Here is a 22,936-nt window from a genome sequence, read left to right on the forward strand (position 1 = left end):
TGCTTCCATACATCCTTGAGTTTCATTGATGAAATTGACGACTTCTGAAAAATTAAGCATGCCCCTTGTGTTGTTGATTCTTTTACCATTTCTATGGTCCTAATTTTCAAAAAATTGTTCCTCGTACTAATAATTGCCAACATTTATAAAATAGGTCAAACTAATTTCACCTATGGAATAAAATTCAAGTATATATTTTGGTGAAAAACTAATTTCAACTAAAATATCCAACGGTTAGGACAACACATCTTGTCCTAAGAAAGTGCAAGATGGAAAGGGAAAATGCATAGTGAATTGATCTGAGACTTATCAAGATCAAGCAGTAGGTTCTTTAATAAAAAAAGATGAGATAAAAAGGTCTAAGAGAATGAGAAGTACTAATGAGGAGAGACAAGTTAAAAGTAGTGTTACTTTAGAAAAGAGGAGGATCATTATTTACTTTTGAAAATAACCACCACAGAAAAGACGACACTTGCAATGGACACTAGATCTTGATAAGAAATTAGACGAGGTTGTTTGCGAGTTAGGAGAAAAAGGTAATGCTTAATATGGAAGAGCTAACCCTAAACAACTCAATCACTAAATTTTTGTGGTGACTTCCGAAATTTTTTATCATGGTAGAGGCATAACTAACAAAATGTGTGTGAGGCTACATTAACTTTTTGACATATGGAGTATTAGTAATGCTTACATTAATTTTGTTGTCATTATTTCTTATACGATGTTTGATTTGATGAATTAGAAATAACAAGTCTAATTTAGTGTAGGTAATTTCAATTGTATGAATTTAAAATACCTGCCTTTTTCTCCTAACTCGTGAACAACCTCGTCTAATTTCTTATCAAGATATGGTGTCCATTGCAAGTGTCGTCTTTTCTTTTGTGGTCTTTCAATAGTTATTTTCGAAAGCAAAGAATGATCCTTCTCTTTTTCTAAAGTACCGCTACTTTTAACTTGTCCCTCCTCATTAGTACTTCTCATTCTCTTAGACATTTTTGCCTCATCTTTTTCTATTAAAGAACCTACTGCTTGATCTTGATAAGTCTCGGAGCAATTCACTATGTTTTTTCCCTTTCTGTCTTGAACTTTCTTAGGACAAAATGTGTTGTCCATTACATAAACTTGATTAACCTTGTAGTGTTGTGATACTTCATTTGCCTTGTTATTTTAGTTCTTCATCTGCTTCCATACATCCTTGAGTTTCATTGATGAAATGGACGACTTCTGAAAAACAAAGCATGCCCCTTGTGTTGTTGCCTCTTTTACCATTTCTATCGTCCTAATTTTCAAAAAATTGATCCTCGTACTAATAATTGCCAACATTTATAAAATAAGCAAACTAATTTCACCTATGCAAGAAAATTCAAGTATATATATTGGTGAAAAACAAATTTCAATTAAAATATCAAAAGGTTAGGACAACACATCTTGTCCTATGAAAGTGCAAGATAGAAAGGGAAAAAGCATAGTGAATTGCTCTGAGACTTATCAAGATCAAGCAGTAGGTTCTTTAATAAAAAAGATGAGGCAAAAAGGTCTAAGAAAATGAGAAGTACTAATGAGGAGGGACAAGTTAAAAGTATCGTTAGTTTGGAAAAAGAAAAGGATCATTTTTCCCTTTCGAAAATAAACACAAAAGAAAAGACGACACTTGCAATGGACACCAGATCTTGATAAGAAATTAGATGAGCTTGTTTGCGAGTTAGGAGAAAAAGGTAAGGCTAAATCTGGAAGAGCTAGCCATAAAAGAATCAATCACTAAATTTTAGTGGTGACTTCAAAAAAAATTTATCATGGTAGAGGCCTAACCAACAAAAAGTGTGTGAGGCTTGATTAATTTTTTGACATATGGAGTATTAGTAATGCTTACATTAGTTATGTTGTCATTATTTCTTATACGATGTTTGATTTGATGCATTAGAAATAACAAGTCTAATTTAGTGTAGGTACTTTTCATTGTATAAATTTAAAATACATGCCTTTTTCTCCTAACTCGTCAATAGCCTCGTCTAATTTCTTATCAAGATCTGGTTTCCATTGCAAGTGTCGTCTTTTCTTTTGTGGTATTTCTATAGTTATTTTCGAAAACAAAGAATGATCTTCCTCTTTGTCTAAAGTACCGCTACTTTTAACTTGTCCCTCCTCATTGGTACTTCTCATTCTCTTAGACCTTTTTGCTTCATCTTTTTCTATTAAAGAACCTACTGCTTGATCTTGATAAGTCTCGGACCAATTCATTAAGCTTTTTACCTTTCTGTCTTGCACTCTCTTGGGACAAGATGTGTTCTCCATTACATAGACTTGATTAACATTGTAGTGTTGTCATATATCATTTGCCTTGTTATTGTAGTTCTTCCCGTGCTTCCATACATCCTTGAGTTTCGTTGATGAAATGGACGATTTCTGAAAAATTAATCATGCCCCTGGTGTTGTTGCCTCTTTTACCATTTCTATCGTCCTAATTTTCAAAAATTTGTTCCTCGTACTAATAATTGCCAACATTTATAAAATAAGTCAATATAATTTCACCTATGGAAGAAAATCAAGTATATATATTGGTGAAAAACTAATTTCAACTAAAATATCCAACGGTTAGGACAACACATCTTGTTCTAAGAAAGTGCAAGATAAAAAGGGAAAAAGCATTGTGAATTGCTCTGAGACTTATCAAGATCAAGCAGTAGGTTCTTAAATAGAAAAAGATGAGGCAAAAAGGTCTAAGAGAATGAGAAGTACTAATGAGGAGGAACAAGTTAAAAGTAGCATTACTTTAGAAAAAGAGGAGGATCCTTCTTTGCTTTCGAAAATAACCACAAAAGAAAAGACGACACTTCCAATGGACACCAAATCTTGATAAGAAATTAGACGAGCTTGTTTGCGAGTTAGGAGAAAAAGGTTAGGCCTAATCTGGAATAGCTAACCATAAACGAATCAATCACTAAATTTTTGTAGTGACTTCCGAAAAGTTTATCATGGTAGAGGCCTAACCAACAAAATGTGTGTGCGGCTTCATTAACTATTTGACATATGGAGTATTAGTAATGCTTACATTAGTTATGTTGTCATTATTTCTTATACGATGTTTGATTTGATGCATTAGAAATAACAAGTCTAATTTAGTGTAGGTACTTTTCATTGTATGAATTTAAAATACCTGTCTTTTTCTCGTAACTCGCGAACAGCCTCGTCTAATTTCTTATGAAGATCTGGTGTCCATTGCAAGTGTCATCTATTCTTCTATAGTTATTTTCGAAAGCAAAGAATGATCCTCCTCTTTTTCTAAAGTACCGCTACTTTTAACTTGTCCCTTCTCATTAGTACTTCTCATTCTCTTAGACATTTTTGCCTCATCTTTTTCTATTAAAGAACCTACTGCTTGATCTTGATAAGTCTCAGAGCAATTCACTATGCTTTTCCCTTTCTGTCTTGCACTTTCTTAGGACAAGATGTGTTGTCCATTACATAAACTTTATTAACCTTGTAGTATTGTGATATTTCATTTTCCTTGTTATTGTAGTTCCTCACGTGCTTCCATACATCCTTGAGTTTCATTGATGAAATGAACGACTTCTGAAAAATTAAGCATTCCTCTTGTGTTGTTGCTTCTTTTACCATTTCTATCGTCCTAATTTTCAAAAAATTGTTCCTCGTACTACTAATTGTCAACATTTATAAAATAAGTCAAACTAATTTCACCTATGGAAGAAAAATTCAGGTATATGTATTGGTGAAAAACTAATTTCAACTAAAATATCCAACGGTTAGGACAACACATATTGTCCTAAGAAAGTGCAAGATTGAAAGGGAAAATGCATAGTGAATTGCTCTGAGACTCATCAAGATCAAGCAGTAGGTTCTTTAATAAAAAAAGATGAGGCAAAAAGGTCTAAGAGAATGAGAAGTACTAATGAGGAGGGATAAGTTAAAAGTAGAGTTACTTTAGAAAAAGAGGAGGATCATTCTTTACTTTCGAAAATAACCATAAAAGAAAAGACGACACTTGCAATGGACACCAGATCTTGATAAGAAATTAGATGAGCTTGTTTGCAAGTTAGGAGAAAAAGGTAAGGCTTAATCTGGAAGAGTTAACCATAAACGAATCAATCACTAAATTTTTGTGGTGACTTCCGAAATTTTTTATCATGGTAGAGGCCTAACCAACAAAAGGTGTGTGAGGTTTCATTCACTTTTTGACATATGTAGTATTAGTAATGCTTATATTAGTTATGTTGTCATTATTTCTTATACGATGTTTGATTTGACGCATTAGAAATAACAAGTCTAATTTAGTGTAGGTACTTTTCATTGTATGAATTTAAAATACTTGCCTTTTTCTCCTAACTGGTGAACAGTCTCGTCTAATTTCTTATCAAGATCTGGTGTCCATCGTATGAATTTAAATTACTATTTTTCACTGGAATTAGAGATTTTGCTCCAAAACCTTCAGTTTTCGACGATTCTCCGACATTTTTACAGTATCAGACGAAACTCTTTTGCTCAAATAGTTCAAGAATGTCACGTTTTCCAATAAATCGTTACGATGAGTAAAGACTAATATAAGAAGTTCGCTACCTCTATTCTTTATGGCATCAAGGTCCCCCCAATTCCACTCCATATCTACGCCAATCTCCATCCCCAAACCCCAGTGAGTCTACAGCCCTCCGGTTCTACTTAGTTCAAGAAACGAAATAAGTAAATATCGAAAAGGTTGAAGGAAGTTATAATAGATTCTAATGTTGAATGGATTTTTCCAACTCCTGCTGAATCGACTCCGATCACGAAATTTAGTTGGCCCAGTTTCACTGCACAACCTAATTCGCAACCCCATTTGCCCACTGCTGAAGAATTGGCTAGTGTTGATGGAACCGTGCTTAGCAACTAGCATTGAAGGCGGTATCATAGTATTTGAATTACTCAATTGATAATGATGATGAGGATATGTATGAGTATAAGGATGATTATGTCATGGAAGTGGATAAGGGGGAGAAAAATTTAAAATTTTTTGCGATGTTGTTTGAGGGAGATGGTGGATTGAGAGAGTATTATGAGAAGAATAGTGAGAATTATGTGGAATTTATTTGTCCTGTGTAGAGTGGGTTGGTAAGAAAGGGTGGAGTAAGAAGTTTAAGGATTGTGTGGGTCTTGTTCAGCATTCAATTACTATATTGAACATGAGGCAAGCACATAGTGTCTATGGTCAGGAGTTGAGAATGAGGATTACGAACCGTAGATCCCATCCGTGGAATTAATATTAAATTTTATCCAACGGGTTCAAACTACGAACAATAGAAGTTTTTATGGACGTAGATTCAATCCATAAAATTTATATTGAATTTTAAAGCTCAAAAGCTCATTCTATGGGTCCAAACTACGGCCCGTAGAAAGTTCCACAACCTGTAGATGGGTCCGTAGGAATTGGACACCAAAATTTGACTCTCTGAAGTTCTTCCACGACTTGGCAGTACTTTGACCCGTAGAAGGATTTCGACTTGACAGTATGCGACATCAATGTGAGTTTTAATTCTACTTTCTGACTTTTCTTTTCAATTTTCGAAATAATGATATATGCAAGAGAAAGTGAAACTTGTAGTCAATAACATAGTGCATAAAATCTCATAAATTGCAATTCAATAAGCTAAGAGGGTGTTTGGATTGGCTTAAAAGTTGGTCAAACCTACTTTTTAGTCAATTTTTGACTTCTGGAGTGTTTGGCAGATATAAAAAATAATTTAAAATAAGTCAAAAATAAATTAAAATAAGTTATAAAATGTTTGACAAGGTAAAAAATGACTTAAAATAAGTCAGAAACCAAAAGTAGGTCTCCTCCTACTTTCTATTTTTTCACTTAAAAGTCATTTCAATTTGACTTTTTATTTTTGACTTAAAAACTACTTTTTTTTAAGCCAATCCAAACGAGCTCTAAGAAAGTTCTAAAATCCTTCTTTACTACTGCTGAATGTTTCAAACCAGAAAATGACTTCATTGTCATAATAATTTGTTCTTTACTCAAAATCTAAGAGTAAAGGTTCAAAATAGTCTCTCATCTTTGGGTTAAGACTCAAAGTCATCCTTGAGTTTTCACATGCAGCATTAATAGTCCCTCATGTTTGCAATATTGGTGCACTTTTGGTCCTCCTTCAAAATTTTGCCTATTTTTTAATATTGATTTTATTCATAATTTATGTATGAAATGTTTAATTGTCATTTGATATACTTAGTAGAAATAATAACTCTGTGTGAGAGATTGTGAGAAGAAAAATACCTTATTTTATTTAGTAGAAATTGTATTGCACGTAAAGTCGATTGTGAGAAGAAAAATACCTACAAGACGATGAGACATTCCTTACATAAAATTATGAACATAATTAATGTTAAAAAATAGGCAAAAGTTTAGAAGAGAACCAAAAGTGCACCAATATTGCAAACATGAGGACTATCAGTGAAAACTCAAGGATCTGAACCCAAACATGAGGACTATTTTGGGTCTTCTCTCCAAAATCTACAGTATATTAGTCAGCTGATGATATTCAAAGCTCATCATCAATGGCGGCCTCCTCTTCCATTTTCTTAGTTTATTTCTTTCTACCCTTATTTTCCACAGCAACCCTCCACAGTTCTTCTCTTTATAGATCCCAACTCATCACTCAGCAAGAATCTTTACCCAAAAGTGCCACCCCCATAACTTTTTTTGAAGTCACAAAACCTATAAAATTACCCAAAACCAAACCTTGTTCATACCTAATTCTTGAACATGATTTTGGTTCCACTTACAGAAAACCCCCAATTCTTGCTAATTACACACCCCCTTTAAATTGCCCATCTCAGAAATTTTCCAAGATTGTGCTGGAATGGAGAGCAACTTGTAAAGGTAGGCAATTTGATAGAATTTTTGGTGTTTGGGTTAGTGGGGTTGAGATTTTCAGAAGCTGCACTGCTGAACCAACTAAAAATGGGATCTTTTGGACTGTCCAGAAGGACATTACTAGATATTCTTCTTTGCTTTTGAAAAATCAAATCTTTGCTGTTTATTTAGGGAATATTGTTGATAGTACATATACAGGTGTGTACCATGTGGAAATTTTTGTTCATTTTTATCCTGCTGAAGTGAAATTGGGTAAATTTGATTCTGGGGCTGATTTGATTGTTCCCATTTCAAGAAATATGCATTTGAATGATGGGTTGTGGTTTGAGATTGAAAATTCAACAGATGTACAGTCGAAGGATTTCAAGATTCCCCCAAATGTGTATAGGGCTGTATTGGAAGTTTATGTTTCATTTCATGAGAATGATGAGTCTTGGTATGGGAATCCACCTAATGAGTATATCAGTTCGAATAATCTTACTATCGCGGGGAATGGAGCTTTCAGGGAGGTGGTGGTTAGTTTGGATGAAATGGTAGTTGGTGTAGTTTGGCCTTTTACTGTGATCTATACTGGGGGTGTTAATCCCCTCTTTTGGAGACCGATTAGTGGAATTGGATCGTTCGATCTTCCTTCTTATGACATTGAATTTACCCCGTTGTTAGGAAAGATTTTAGATGGAAATAGTCATAAGATTTCATTTAGAGTCACGGATGCTCTGAACGTGTGGTATGTTGATGCAAATTTGCATCTTTGGTTGGACGGGAAAAGTAAGAAAACGGAAGGGAAGTTGTTGAGATACAGCTTATTGCCCCTTTCTTTATCAGTGCTGACCAATTTTACAGGTTTTGATGGATCCTTTATCACAAACGCTAGTAGGTCCATCACATTGACCGGAATGGTGAAGTCATCTTATGGAACAATCACTACTAAGTCGTCTCAAAGTTTAAGTTATAGCAACTATATGGTAATGGGGAATGAAGGGAACTTGCAAATAGTGGATCAGATAATCGAATTCAATGATACTGTTTATGCCACGACGCCATCTTCTTCTGTTCACTCGCTTGAGTCCTTCAAAAAGTATCTGTTCAAGTGGTATTCTGACAATGTAGATCAAGGAAACCAAAGTTATGCCTCGATATCAAACTTGACATTGGGATTAGAGGACAAGAGGGTAAAGGCTTCCAAGTACGGATCCTCGACCAGCTCTGTTAATAATTTGCAAAAAGCGCAGGGCAATATGCTTGTAAAAGGCCAGTTAGTAGTAAAAGGACTTGGGAGTACCCAACAAGTATATAAATATAACGATGATTTGTACTGCTACTCCAGGAACATAAGCAGCTCAAATTACACGATACTTTACGATAAGGTAAGCAATAGCTGCAGCAAGAGTACTTGGTCTCGTTTGCCTTTGAAGATTGGCAAAAGGCTGTCTCTTCCTAGTTGAAGAGTCTTTTTTGCAATCTCATCTTGACTTTTCCGAATTCCACTGTCTTTCACTCATTTGCTGCTGGAGCTACTCTATGTGGTCGAAGTAGGCAACTGTTCATGGTCTTCTTTTTTTTATTCAAATGCACCACTCAGTGCCTCTTGTATTCTTGGACTCGTTAACTTTGTTGATATATGTTGTTTTGCTAAATGAATTGTCTCTGAAACTTGGCTTTGCCTATTTATCTTTTGTTGTACGTCTTTCTTCAAACACGAGGAAATTTTCGTATTTTTGTCAAAGTTTGCAGGCCTACAATCCTTGAGAAATTGGTGGCTTCTCTTTGCTCCTGTTTCACCCCTCTACTGCCACTCTATTGGTTTTGGGAGGGGGAGGAAGTTGGAGATTTGTATAAAGTGCAACTTCGTAGACGTTCTTACTATATAACGCTATATGTTCATGAGAAGAACTTTGTTCAGCTTTCAATGACTTGGGCATTGCCAACATTGTTGCATGAAAGTATACTAGGTTTCTCTTCCTATTGGCTCAACGCAAAATGTTTCTGGCTGAAGAAGCAACAAAAGCTATATTTTGGAACTTCATCTTCTCCTTAGCTCGAAGCTATATTCCTGCCAAGGTAGGGATAAGGTCTGCGCACACTCTACCCTTCCCAAACCCCATTTGTGGGACTATACTGTGTATGTCCGTCTTCTTGTTGTTGTTAGCTTGAAGCTATATTCTGTGGTATTGTCTTATGAACTTGATAAATCTTGATTTAGTGGGAGCAAGTATAAATCTTATTTGATCTGTAATCCTATGTTCCAAATGGAAAGATCATTACTTGATACTTTGATTACTTCCGTCTGTTGTTTCTTGTACTTCAACTATTATACTATTTTGTGGTTACAATATTGTTCTGTTACTATTTTTCTTGTACATCAGACTGAAAATGCAAATTCGAAACTTTTGATTAAGAACTGAGTAGTAACCACAACTTTTCTTTCGGGATGTAACTATCTCTTAGATACATAAAGGTAGTGACACAATAAATCTCCATCCTTTTTATTTTTTTACCAATTTTCATCTGGATCAATAAAACATGTATATCTTATTTTTCTTAGCTTATACGATATTATTTCTATTTTTGAAATTAAACAATTTTTATAATGTCCGAATTCGCCTTGATACTATTTTAAAATTACTCACTTTTATCATGTGTTATGCTTTTGATCCATTCATATATTCATGTTATTAGTAGTATTCACCCTTACGATTAACGAAGCTCCAAATTGAAATGAGTGAACTTCACTTGTCTAAATTGACCACCAAATTTAACTATAATCTAAAATCGCGCTCGAATCGAAATTTATTAGGAATCAAGGGCAAAAATGAGACTTTTTCCTTACAATGTAATATTAGATCAGAAGTTTGACGGAACACAAAATGCTCAATTTTGAATAATGCAACGAATTTTTATTTTTTTTTACCAATTTTGCTTTCTTTAAATTTTGTTTTTTCAAAAAAACTATTTTCAAATACTTATAAATTTTTGTGATTGGTATTTCTTTACATGATAATTCTTAAGAAAACTAAATGATGTTTTTATTAAAGAAAAACATTTTTACGAAAAATAAAACACATTTTCTTAACGGTATATATATATATATATACACACACTATCTAAACAAATTTTTTTCTCTCCATTTTTTTGGCAGTTAATCGATTTATTTTGTTTGTTACTTAATTTTATTATATTATATTATTAAGTTCATTGCTATCTAACGATAAAAAATATCATTTTATGTAACAATCGATCTGATATGATCATGCAATACCTCATCTTCTTATCTTGATTTATTATCTAATAATCTTATTTTATCTTACCTTCTACCATTTTATCGTAGTTCTTTCTAGTACTACACTTTACTTTTTATTATTATATAAATTTATCTTTAAATTATGAGGTATAATATTGTGTAATGATCGAAATACGTAACAACCATCTAAACAATTTCTTATATATTATAACAACCATATAAGTTGTTACAATTTTCTTTTTTCCCCTTATTTTATCTTGATTTATTATCTAATAATCTTACTTTATGTTATATTCTACCATTTTAATGTGGTTCTTTCTAGTCTAGTACTCTTTTTATATATATATATATATACTCTTTTGATTCTAGCCTATCGCATATGGCTTATTTAGTGCAATTTATATCTCATGTATGATTTGCAGGCTATTACATAGTGGGGGTTTACCCACAAATTGTCATCCAAAGGATAAAGGCTATGACAAAAATTATAGCGGCTATGAATTATATTGCGGTTTAAAAAAAATATTATGTAACGATGGAAAACCGTAGGTAACCACCATTTCTTATATGTTATAACAATTTTTTTTTCTTTTTCTTTTTTTGGCAGTTATTAGCCAGTTTATAAAGGGTGATCCAATAAGGGGGAAAACAAGAAAGATAAGGAGAGCAGAGGGAGTCCACTTTCTCCCTCAATCAAATGGCTATGGTTTTTTCTCCATTAACATCAAGGTTTGAGCTTTTTACTATACCCATTTCTTCCCTTTTTCACATTCCCATTTCTCTATTATAACTCAGTTTTTTGCTAATTTACCTAATTTTTTGACTTAATGCATTTTCTGGGTTTTTCTCCATTAACAACAAGAATTGAGCTTTTTTCTACACAAAGTTCTTCCCTTTTTCACTTTTCCATTTCTGTATTTTAACTCTTTTATAGTGAATTCTTTTCTCTGTGCAGAATTTTCGACTTAATGTATTTTCTGGGTTTTTTATGCAGTGGGTGTAGTAGTTATTGCAATCTTGGATTAAGCTGGAAATCGTCGAGCTTGTTTGTGGAATTAGGGTTTCTTTCAAATGGGTCAAAAGGGGTTTCTGCTAAACCCGCAAAGCTCAATGCTAGTAAAGTTTTTCGGGCTTGTGCTTCTTCTTCTTCCTCTGGTATAAATCTATAGCCCCTGTAGTTGACTTTTTGTTTTCTTCATGTATTTGTGTTCTTTATATATAGTTACATTTTTTCACATTGCTCAAATTTTTTGTTTGGTTATAGTAACTTGAGTTTATCACTGTTAGTTTATTTCGTATGATGATGATATGAAATGAGCTAAAATGAAGAAGTGAAGATTCATATAGCCGACTCTGACTTGTTTGGGATTAAGGCGTTGTAGTAGTAATTGTTGTTGTTATAGTAAGGAGTACTCTGTCTGTCTCGATGTAAATGACAGAGTCATGTAGTAGGCTTGAAGTACCTGATTTTCTGTGTGCATTCAGGTATGATTCCGTAATTTTTGGGTAAAGTTTAAATATTTAGGAACTAGATTGAGGTAGTATAGTAAAACATAATGTTTAAACGATGTTGAAGAACCATAGTTGAAGGAAATTCTTTGTGACTACATGTTATAGTAATTCAGGAGTAAAATGAGTTGGAGGGAGTAACATCTGTTTACCCTTTGGTGTAGATTTTGGTAAGATACTCAGTCCTAGTAAACTATGGTTCTGGTTTTCTATTGAGTAAATCAGGATCTTACGTCTTAGCAAATGGGCTTTTGAGGTGGATGGAATTGTGTATCGTATTTGATGATGGAAAGGGAGAAAGAGCTAGCTTTCTGCAGAATCAAGCATCCTCGATCAAGCTCGAGTCTTGACTACATTAGTCCAACCGTTAGCGCATCCATTGCTACACAAGTACACATTGCTAGCATAGAAATCACAGGCGGAAAGAGAGAGTAGTAGTTGTAGTAGCACAGGCGGATGGTTCTATGAAGATGGATTGTAGTGCTTAATTAGGGTGTCTGTGAAAAGGCAAGAAGCTAGAGAAGTTCTTAGAAGATGGATCACTTTGTTCAGTTTTCCTAAAATTGTAGTTACGAGCAAGCTGCAACTTTTTTGGCGAGGATTCAGAATGGAACTTATCTCTTGTCTTATGATTCTTTGTGCTCTTACAGCTGGGGTTTGTGTGGGTATTGTTTGTTGTATTGTGTAAGATTTACCATCCCAGACCCCACTTGTGGATTACACTGGGTATGTTGTAGTTATCATTGCTGTGTAGCATTACATTTTCTCAAATACTTTTATCACTCTTAGAACTTGGTGTAAACAATAGAGTACCCTTATAATTATATCTTGACCACTATGACATGTGTAATGATTATTTCATATTAGTACCTTCTTACTGAATGGCTAATATATTTCTCACTGTGCTTGGCATCACCTATTGCATCCCGAACCGTCTCAGAATCCACACCACAAGCAAACTGCCATCATTCTCATTATTATTATTAACCTTAAACATATCCCTGCCTCCCCCGAACTTGTTGGAAAATCCTCCTTGCACATCTTGACTTTGCAGGTGCATCTTTAGATACGCCATCTTGTAAAAAGTAGATCTGAGACCCTCTTGCACTGTGTTAGACCATTGTAAAGTGGGGTTGTAGCTTATGATTGTATCTCTGGTAGAATATTAGATCTAGTTTTGTTTACGTTGCAGTCTTAAAGAATGTGTCTTCAGAATTTCAATTACTCCCTCTCTTCCATAATGAGCAAATACTGAGATAAACTGATAAAACTTAAAACGGTGCTCTAGTCACAATTCAAGGTGTTAACTGTTCATAGTGGGACCATGTTGCTTAGTTGCTATTGGTTTACTTGGTCTTGCCAGATCCTAAAACTACATTATAGATACCCAAATAATGCAAAAGTTTTCTCCTTGTAAGAGTGTATGCTGTTTACGTGCCTATAAGCTCTTTCGTCCCTTTGCGCCGGAGAGGGGGATTGGGGGTTAGTTCAAGCTATCAGGTTTTCTGTGTCACTTCAGTTCATCTTTCAGATTCTTTGTGGGGAACTCAACTTTGTGCTTCCAAATGTATATTTTTCAGATCCACTTTTGGTGAAGGCTGCAAGAAGAGAACGGGTGAGTCGCCCGCCTGCATGGATGATGCGTCAAGCGGGAAGGTATATGGCTGTTTACAGAAAGCTTGCGGAGAAACATCCATCCTTCAGAGAGAGATCAGAGACAACTGATCTCATTGTGGAAATTTCTTTGCAACCCTGGGAAGCTTTTCATCCAGATGGAGTAATCATCTTTTCGGACATACTTACCCCACTACCTGCATTTGGTGTCCAATTTGACATTGAAGATGTAAGAGGCCCAGTCATTCAGTCTCCCATTCGTTCTGAAGAGGGATTGAAATCATTGCACTCTATTGACTTGGAGAAACTACAATTTGTGGGAGACTCACTTAGGATTTTGAGGAAGGAGGTATCTTTGTTAATTCCATGCTATTTGTGCTGAAAGGATTCTTACTATGATGTCTCTTGATGTAAAGTTAAATGGGACAAAGTATTAAAAGCTAAGGATTTTTCCTCTGCCACAAAATGTCAGGTTGGAGAGCAAGCTGCAATTTTGGGTTTTGTCGGAGCTCCTTGGACAATTGCTACCTACATAGTTGGAGGTGGTACAACTCGTACATATACGAAGATTAAGGACATGTGCCATACTGCTCCTCATGTTTTGAGAGCTTTGTTATCTCATTTATCAAAAGCAATTGCTGAGTATATTGTGTATCAAGTGGAGTCTGGAGCTCATTGCATCCAGATATTTGATTCATGGGGTGGACAACTCCCACCTCATATGTGGGACTGCTGGTCAAAGCCTTATATTGATGAGGTAAGCTAGATTATTATTTTTGGTTAGTCAGGGAAACTAACAATTCCTTGTGCCCAAATAGCACATTGGGTGGTCAATTGCGAAAATTTACTGGATTTCTAACTTTGGGTAACATTGAAGCATCCCAGAAAGTCTTAGTTGTTCAATAATGCTCAAGACATGTCTTGGTAATCAGTTAAAACTTAATGTGATTTTAGGAAGACTAACGTTGCATCTGATATCTGATGCATATATATATAACTGATGAGTCCTTATAGTAGTTAATGGATTAGGCATGGAAATAAGGTTCATGCAATAACTCACAAGTGTTACATATCATGAATAATGTTTGGATTAGAGGAGGATTCTTTGGGTGATTTAATAGCCGGTTGTGTCGAAATGTCATTCCTTTATTAATCGTTATGTAAACTTTCTCTCATTCTATTTCCTTTTTGAACACCTCTCAGATTTTTGAATGCAGATAGTTGGTATAATTAAAAGAAAGTGCCCACAAACACCTCTTGTGCTCTACATTAACGGAAATGGTGGACTTCTTGAACGGATGAAAACAACTGGAGTTGATGTAATTGGACTTGACTGGACAGTGGATATGGCAGATGGAAGGAAGCGACTAGGAACAGATATTGGTATACAGGGGAATGTGGATCCCGCTACCTTGTTTTGTCCTCTTCCTGCATTGACAGATGAAATTAAAAGGTTTGAACCTTAAGCTATAGTCATTGCTAACAAATTATGAACTTAAATACTGGCTTCGCTCCTCTACCCTTCTCTACTTACATATTTGAGTTTATTATAGATATGATAAGGTAGTAGTTGGATGACACATGTAAATTTGTTTTATCTTGTTCATGTACCACTTTAACGCGAATAGTGTCTGTGTTTAATGATTTTTAGAGGTCATGACATGTAAAAGTTCATCTGATGAAACCATGAAAAATACGAAAATTGGATGGAGGGGGTCGGTTTTAGATAGTTCGTTTGTATGGATTCATTTAGAAATGAAAGGGTTCCGCGGGACATTCAACATCTCTTCTAGTTCTGGGAAAAAGATCTGACTATTTTTCTTTGACAGGGTTGTCAAGAGTGCAGGGACTAGTGGTCACATCCTCAATCTTGGCCACGGTGTGCTCGTGGGTACACCTGAAGAAGCCGTAGCTCACTTCTTTGATGTTGCTAAGAGCTTCGATTTTGACAAGGTTGAGGATCATGTATCTGAGGCAGACAAAGTTGTAGCTTGAAGACAACAATTTTGTAATGCAGGCTGGAAGTGAGCCTAGGATGCTTGGTTCACCTTAGGTCCTTTAAATTGGTAGAGGAGACTAATGCTTGTGAATAAACTAGCATCTTTATTTAATCTTTTTTCTTCGAAATATCGAGCAAATTTGTTATATTATTAGTTATTCTATCAGAACGGAAGTTGTCTTTGTGTGACATATAGATCACGGATTCAAGGTGTAGAATCAATCACTTGGGATATGGCTCTTTCCTGGACCTTACGTAAACGCGGGATTCTTCTATCATTTTATCTTATTATAAGTAACCTTACTGATTCCATGGAAGCTTATTAGCTTTCTACTATAACAACAGTGGTGTTGGAAGTTCAAACATATCTCAATTAAAAGTGTTTTACTTTTGGTGAGATTGTAAGTCGCAAGTCTAAATTAGTCGGGACTAATATAAAAATAAAGAAGCATAAATTGTGAATAAGATAACAACTAGATTTGGAATAGAATATTTATATATATTAAACAACTTGTTTTCCATCGGTCACTTTAAAGCTAGCCATCTTCAATCTTCATATTATTTTTTTCTTCTTCTGAGTGTCTGATTCACAATTAGCTCACGAAAAGAATCTCTGACCAGTTGAATAAACTTTATTATACTATATTTTTCTCTATATTTTTTTCTAGATGCTTTATTAGGATAAGGAAATGGGACCCAACACCACCTAAAATGTACTCAATAAACTTCTTTCATTGTCTAGGATATATTCTTGTGCAAGATTATTAAATTTGATCGAATTCATAAATCTGCCTCCTCAAATGACCCCACTCTCATCAATGTTATTTTTTTTCTTTTAGACAAAAATGATACTCCAAAGTCTCATCCCCACCCCTCCCAACAAATTCTGGTCCAAACTCCAACATCCACCATTGCAAAAATGACTCAGCAAAATCTCTTACATATGTTTGACCAAATATAAAAAGAGAAAAAAAAAAACACAACCTCAAAATCTTGTGCTTCCCTTCATATCATCGCATCAGATTTGTCTAGTATAATTTCTATTTGTTATGTAATTTGTGATTCAATACGCATTCGAAAGATAACTATTGTGAATTTCACGAGAATTCTTAAAACAGAAAACATGATGAGAAAAAAAATGTATTGATAAAAAGACAAGAAAATATGGTGATTTACATTTAATATTTGATACTATAGTTAGATCTCTCTAATAACATTTCACTATAATAATTAAGTTTTTATCGAAACTTTTTAAAAAATATTTTAATATATATATATATAATCTGAGTAAACATGGACAACCTTTTGAAAAAGTTAAAGGTATGTTGTTTATTTTTGGTTGATTTGAATTTAAGGTGGCAAAAGAAACATAGTACCATGTCAATTAGAAACAAGACAAAAAGGGTGACTAAGGTTTGGGAAATCCCTTCAAAAAGTTTAAAAAATGATGACAGTGAAAATTTATATATAGACACATTCATCATAAAAATAAAAAAAGAGTACTAGTTAATAGAGCATGTTCCCTTTTCATATGTTCATTAATTTGATATAATAATATACCTATGAGGTTCCTTTTTTTGTTATCAGGTCACCAACTTTTTTGATTTTACGATATTGAACAGGTGATAAGGCATCATCTTGTGATTTTGTGAAGATCTATGTTTTTTTTCTAAATAGTAGTTAATCTTTGGTCATAGCTAAGTTTATATCAATTTTTCATTAAGATATTTAAAATATAAAGAAAGTAGATGAAAAAAAAAGAACCCAAGAAATTAATATAATAGTATATACATATAAAAAAATAATTAACTTATATGGTCTAATGTACCACCAAGTTGCATCACTGAATCAACTTTTTACTCAGTGTAGTTAATTTCATAAGTGAGATTCAAGAAGAATGGGTGTAAATAACTTTATTCTATCTTATGAAGGCCGAGAAACTATTTCAGATAAATCCTCAACTTAAAAAATCAGCTTAATTTTTATCATAATTAATCCAGATTTAATTATTTTAGTTTTTTTTTTTAAAGGGAGAGAGAATAGCCATCCATGAGAATTTGGAAAAAATCACAAATTCTTCTTCCTATTTAATTGTAACTTAGAATAAAGTTTAATTTAAGACTTAAACCAAGAAAATTTCACCTTAAAATAGGATTGGTAATTAGTAAAATGAAGACTAATTACAATTTTGGTCAATGTCCCTATCAATGAAAAGTTGAAAGATTTGGTAAAGTTGGAAAAAACATTAGGGCCTCTTATAAATTTTTTAAAAATATATTCTCTAGATATGGTATCTCTTGCTTTTTTTTTTCGTTTGATTGATATTTTACAAGGCAAAGTTCCTTTTTTTTCTCAATATGTTTATTTGGTATTATTGTTCTTTCCTATTCAATTTATTATAGGTTTATCTAACAAAATTAATTTGTACATAATCTTAATATTGTTTGTTTAAGAATTAATTAATTAACCATGGTTACTTCCATGAGAATATTTTAAACCTATATTTCTCTATTATTTAAATTCATCTTCTACTAATATTATACAAAATTAAAGTAAGAAATATAGTTCTTTTATGTATATTTACATAAAATTAATTTTTTCTAATAGGAGGATTAAGACATCCTAGAAAGCAAAAGACCTAAAATTAATGCATGTACTAACATGAGTAAAGCATATTCCCAACTACTTAGTACCTTCTCCATTGACGAGAGGGGTTGCTCAGATGGTAAGAAGCAAGTACGTACCAATCATCTCTAATTCTAAGATCGTGAGTTTTAATCACCAAAAGAGCAAAAAGGACGTGCCAGGTTATAAGGAGTGGTTACTTGTCATATTTTCTTTTTCAAGAATCAAACTACATGAATTTCCACTAACATTTTGAGATTTTTTTTTTTTACCATATTGATATTAGATAAATTGGGATCACTTATATAGTACTTTTCATATAGGTTTAAAAAATGTAGTTTTAATTTTAAATTATTAATCTAATTCAATTTAGCACCAAAAATTTGCCGAAGCAAAACATGAGAAGTATTTTGAGACGCATGAGGTATCACTATAGGCATTGAAATTTTGTTGGACTCTACAAATGTGTTCAATTCTAGTTGGGACTCTACAATATGTGTTCAATTTCAATTAGGATTCTTGGAGGCTAAACCATAAACCCTAGTTCATGTCTATATAAAGGATACCATATTCCCTTGAAAAGGCATCTCGAATATTCCACAAAAGTCATAAAATATTCATATAGAGGTCAAATCTAAATCATCCTAGTTCGAGAAATACGTCACTAATGGCCCTCCGAATCATGGATAAATCTAAGGAGAGTAGAATCAAGGGAGGAATAGAATTGTACCCGCAATCTTGAAGAATAAAATTATGTTTCTTCATATTTTTTTGCGATTGTAATTTATTTTATCACTTTAAAATTTGTTGCAAACAAATTGGCACGCCCAGTGGGACTAAATCTGCCCTTCATCTCTTCTCTCTTAAATCAAATATGAAAATATGAAGCTGCGAAGGTGGAAGAATGAGTACTTCAAGCCTCGTCTTTGAGTTTCATCAAGTCTACACTCCGACAAGCCTTGAAGCAGGGGGCATTTGTAGACATTAAAATTTTGTTGGACTCTACAAGATGTGTTCAATTGTAGTTGGGACTCTACAATATGTGTTCAATTCCAATTAGGATTCTTGGAGGTTAAACCCTAAACCCTAGTTCACGCCTATGTAAAGGATACTATATTCCCTTGAAAAGGCATCTCAAATATTCCACAAAAGTCATAGAATATTCATATAAAGGTCAAATTTAAATCATCCTAGTTCGAGAAATACGTCACTAACGGCCCTCCGAATCATGGATAAATCTTAGGAGAGTAAAATCAAGGGAGGAACAGAATTCTACCCGCAATCTTGATGAATAAAATTATGTTTCTTCATATTTTTTTGTGATTGTAATTTATTTTGTCACTTTAAAATTATTGCAAACAATCACCTTTTATAAATCTTTTTCTTTTATCATATTATTATACTTTTTAGTTAAATTCGTATTAGGTCTTTCAAGATAAATTGCAAATATATTTCTTAAGGTAAATTAATGATTTTCTCAACAAAAAGAGAGAGAAAAGGAAAAGTAAAACACAACCATATTATTATGATCTTTCAAATCAAGAATAACCACATTAATATGTCTATTCAATAAACAAAAGGACACTATATGGTATATACATGTATAGAATGAGTTTGAATTTTCTTTTTCTATTCATAGCTAGAGATTTATGGTGATAGTTCTCACCCTAAATGAAATTTGCTTAATAAAGAAATTTATTTATGAAGTAGGCCCTATATAACTTCAAATATTGTTTCAACTTAATGCTAATCACATCAAATGTCTATAACTTTCATATGTCAATAAAGGTGTGAAGAAAAAAAATGCCATCCTTGATTAGCTAGTTATTATTATAACATGAGATAATATTCCGTGGAAGGTGGGTTCTTTCATCTTTAATCAAATATTTCGCGTTCGAGTTTAATCGTCTTTGCCAGAGAGCAATATATGAAATTTTCTGATATGAATTTAAATTTGATTGGGACAATATAGGATACCAAGTGGTAACCAAGAGAAGAAATAGAGGTTTGGTAATATGTGATACAAATATAAAATAAACAAATATGGTGTTTCCTCTTTAACTAATTAAACTTTTAGATTGATCATGAAACGATCATATTATGATGCGGAAGGAGGAGGAAGGTCGTTTTGACTCGAATCTTGAACCTAAACTTGATTTTTACATTGAAGTATTTCTTTGCAAAATACATGGTATACATTTATGAGGGATCATCATCAGCAAAAATAGATTTCAATTTAACATCTATACACCAATAATATAAAAGAATTTTGTAATATTGTACAAACACGTATAGGAAAACAACATTGTTATAACTTGGAATATTATACAAAAATGGAAATGATTAATTGTTTCTTGTTCTTGAACATCTTCCAAAGGAATTCATATTATGTTATTACATATTTACAATAGAAAACACGGTGTATTAAGCTTTGATTATGTGTGGTGTCTAAAGAAGGATCGGATTACAAGGATCTATTGTACGCATGCATAGTCTGATTTTACATTTTTGCTAGAGGTTATTTTCATATGAGTTCAAACTCGTGACTTCTTGATCACATGACAACAACTTTATCAGCTACGCCAAAATATTACTTCCTCATACCTATAATATACTCTATCTAGTATCTACTTTTATTTTCTATATACAGAAGAATTGTACTATATAGCTATGTCACCTTAATTTAATCTTCTAAATTATGCTTAATGGACACCAATTAATGGTAGAATCCCAAATGAGATCACAATTTTTTTTATAAAATTGAAAACACAAGGATATACATTTCTAGAGAGAGGATTATCATAAACCAAAAATTGATAGTGCCCAAAATAAGAATCCACTTTTTCTCTTATAATTAATAAAAAAAATTTAGTGATTAGCCAATTTTTCATCACTTAAAACTAAGAACAAGCTATGTACTTTAGGGTTTTCAAACGCTAGTTTTAGCTAGGGTTTGCCGATAAAGCTCAGTTCGAGCCAAATAATTTCCAGTACGAATACGAACAGTAAAAGCATAGCTAAAAGTTAATTTATAGCATTCAGAGTTCAGACAAATACCCAAATCAAGCTCATTAAATGAAAATTTTCTCCATATAACATTCCGCAATATCTACAACAACAATATTCCAATAATCCAAGCATCATAGGAAAATTAAAAAACCTTAATTCAAAAGTATTTAATTATATGTATAGCACTATATTACTTAATTAATACATAACAAAACAAATACTTTTATTAATTATAATTAAAAACTCAAAATTTTACCCTTTTTTCTTCGCCACTCTCGATGAAATTGATATTCCAATCTTTATTCCATAGCAATCAAGTAGTAGATTGTAGCTGAAAATTTGCAGAAGTAGCCCCATCATTGTTGTTACTAGCCTTAATTTGCAAATTTGGCCTCTTTTTCTTCTTTTTTTTCTTATATGGAATTCCTCTTGCTTTAGCTTGTGAATCTCTCACTTCTCTTAAATAGACACGTATAGCACCACTTGCAAAAGGGTTAGTTTCTTGCAAACCACCATTTTCTTCATAGGCTGCCCTAAGTCTACCAATTAGGGCATCTAGGCTTCCCCATGCTTGTCTTAATGGACACGTGCACGGACCGGGCGGTTCAGGTTGCCCGAAAAATAGGCAACCATGTAAGTGAACCTTAGTCTTTCCGAATTGATCGAGGTATCGGAGAAAATCTAACACGTGATTGTAGTTGCACTGAGGTAACGATACGGGTGGTCGTTGATTTTTCAAGTACTGACCGAACGTGTTCCAATCGCGACGTTTCTGCGACTCATATCGGCTTAATTGTGGTGTTGATGCTGGTGTTGGTGCTGATAATGATGATGACTGACGATGGTGGTTGTTAAGAAGGGGTGCTATAGTATTAATAGCACCACCACTTGATGATGATCCTTCTCCTACTTCTCTTATTTTCTCACTTGACATCATAGTTTGGTATAAACACTAGGATGAAATGAAACTCTTTTTTTTTTGAAATTTTTTTTATCTATAAAAATGTTATAAATGAAGAGATGAGAGAAGAAGAAGTGTGTATAGTGGAGAAAAAAATTGGAAATAAATCAAATTAATCATGGGGGCACTGAGGAGACATGATATGGGGTCCAAATGAAAGTGCTTTAATTCATCTTTTCTTCTTTCACTATATTGTTGTTTTTTTTCTTTAATTGTACCATTAGCAATAAGATTGGCTTTTTGAAAAAATTTCCTTATTTTTTAAAATATAATTGTGCTAGAGCATCAGACATGCAATCATTATCAAGAATATTAGTAAAATCAAGCACTTTAAATCAACCCTATAGTTACTAGCTATAGACTATAGTAAAATGTATGTAAAATTCACCTTCAACGACTATTATTAATCAAAAATCTGGAATTCATGTCTTAAAATAGAGAAACCTATAGTAAGAAGCGCTAGAAAAAAAAAAAGAGAAGAAAATTGTTTGATTTACTAGGTGTAAAAATTTTCGTTTGTACTTATTTAGTAAATAAAATATTTTTTGGATGAACACAATATATAGAAGAATTAGCTAAAATTACTAGTTTGTATGAATACATGACAATTTTACACTGATCCGCCTTTGGCTCAAAATTATTTACACGATTAATATATAGAAGTTAAACTCAAAATATATATATCCGTCTAATATTAATATGTAATCATATGAGGTTATAAGTGAAGCTAGAGAGGAAGCTATGGGGCCAAAATCCTATATGTGTTTTTGAAAAAATTACTGAATACATATAAATAATTTATTTAAAATACACTATGCTTCATTTTCTTAAACTCCAAAATCGTAAACTTAAATTTCTGAATCTGCCTATATAATAGTGAGTAGGGGTGTTCACGAGTTGGTTTGGATCGGTTATTGGTCAAAACCAAAACCAAACCAACTTAATCGGTTTTAAAATTATCAAAACCAAACCGAACCAAATATAATATACATTTATCGGTTTGGTGATTATCGGTTTCGGTTTGGTTTGGTTCGGTTATTCGATTATTAACCATACACAAAAATAAAATAAACAATTCATTTAAAATGTGAAAAAAGTGACAACAATCCATTCAAA

At 33.1% G+C, this 22,936-nt stretch overlaps 3 protein-coding genes across 3 annotated transcripts; 2 read left to right on the forward strand and 1 right to left on the reverse strand.

Moving 5' to 3' along the window:
- Nucleotides 1-6,466: 6,466 nt before the first annotated feature.
- LOC102584017 (peptide-N4-(N-acetyl-beta-glucosaminyl)asparagine amidase A-like) lies at nucleotides 6,467-8,519 on the forward strand. Its single transcript, XM_006359980.2, has one exon. The coding sequence runs from the start codon at nucleotides 6,544-6,546 to the stop codon at nucleotides 8,305-8,307; it is 1,764 nt and encodes a 587-aa protein (XP_006360042.1). The 5' UTR covers nucleotides 6,467-6,543; the 3' UTR covers nucleotides 8,308-8,519.
- Nucleotides 8,520-10,711: 2,192 nt separating this feature from the next.
- Nucleotides 10,712-15,485, forward strand: LOC102584336 (uroporphyrinogen decarboxylase 1, chloroplastic). The gene is made up of 6 exons (XM_006359981.2): nucleotides 10,712-10,832; nucleotides 11,098-11,258; nucleotides 13,193-13,575; nucleotides 13,699-13,983; nucleotides 14,444-14,679; nucleotides 15,056-15,485. The coding sequence occupies exons 1-6, from the start codon at nucleotides 10,801-10,803 to the stop codon at nucleotides 15,219-15,221; spliced, it is 1,263 nt and encodes a 420-aa protein (XP_006360043.1). The 5' UTR covers nucleotides 10,712-10,800; the 3' UTR covers nucleotides 15,222-15,485.
- A 5,427-nt stretch (nucleotides 15,486-20,912) lies between these two features.
- On the reverse strand, nucleotides 20,913-21,902 carry LOC102584680 (protein LIGHT-DEPENDENT SHORT HYPOCOTYLS 10-like). The gene has a single exon (XM_006359982.2). The coding sequence runs from the start codon at nucleotides 21,794-21,796 to the stop codon at nucleotides 21,173-21,175; it is 624 nt and encodes a 207-aa protein (XP_006360044.1). The 5' UTR covers nucleotides 21,797-21,902; the 3' UTR covers nucleotides 20,913-21,172.
- Between the last annotated feature and the right edge of the window lie 1,034 nt (nucleotides 21,903-22,936).

Source organism: Solanum tuberosum, unplaced genomic scaffold (genome assembly GCF_000226075.1).
Source record: "Solanum tuberosum cultivar DM 1-3 516 R44 unplaced genomic scaffold, SolTub_3.0 scf00312, whole genome shotgun sequence".
Classification (NCBI taxonomy): Eukaryota; Viridiplantae; Streptophyta; class Magnoliopsida; order Solanales; family Solanaceae; genus Solanum; species Solanum tuberosum.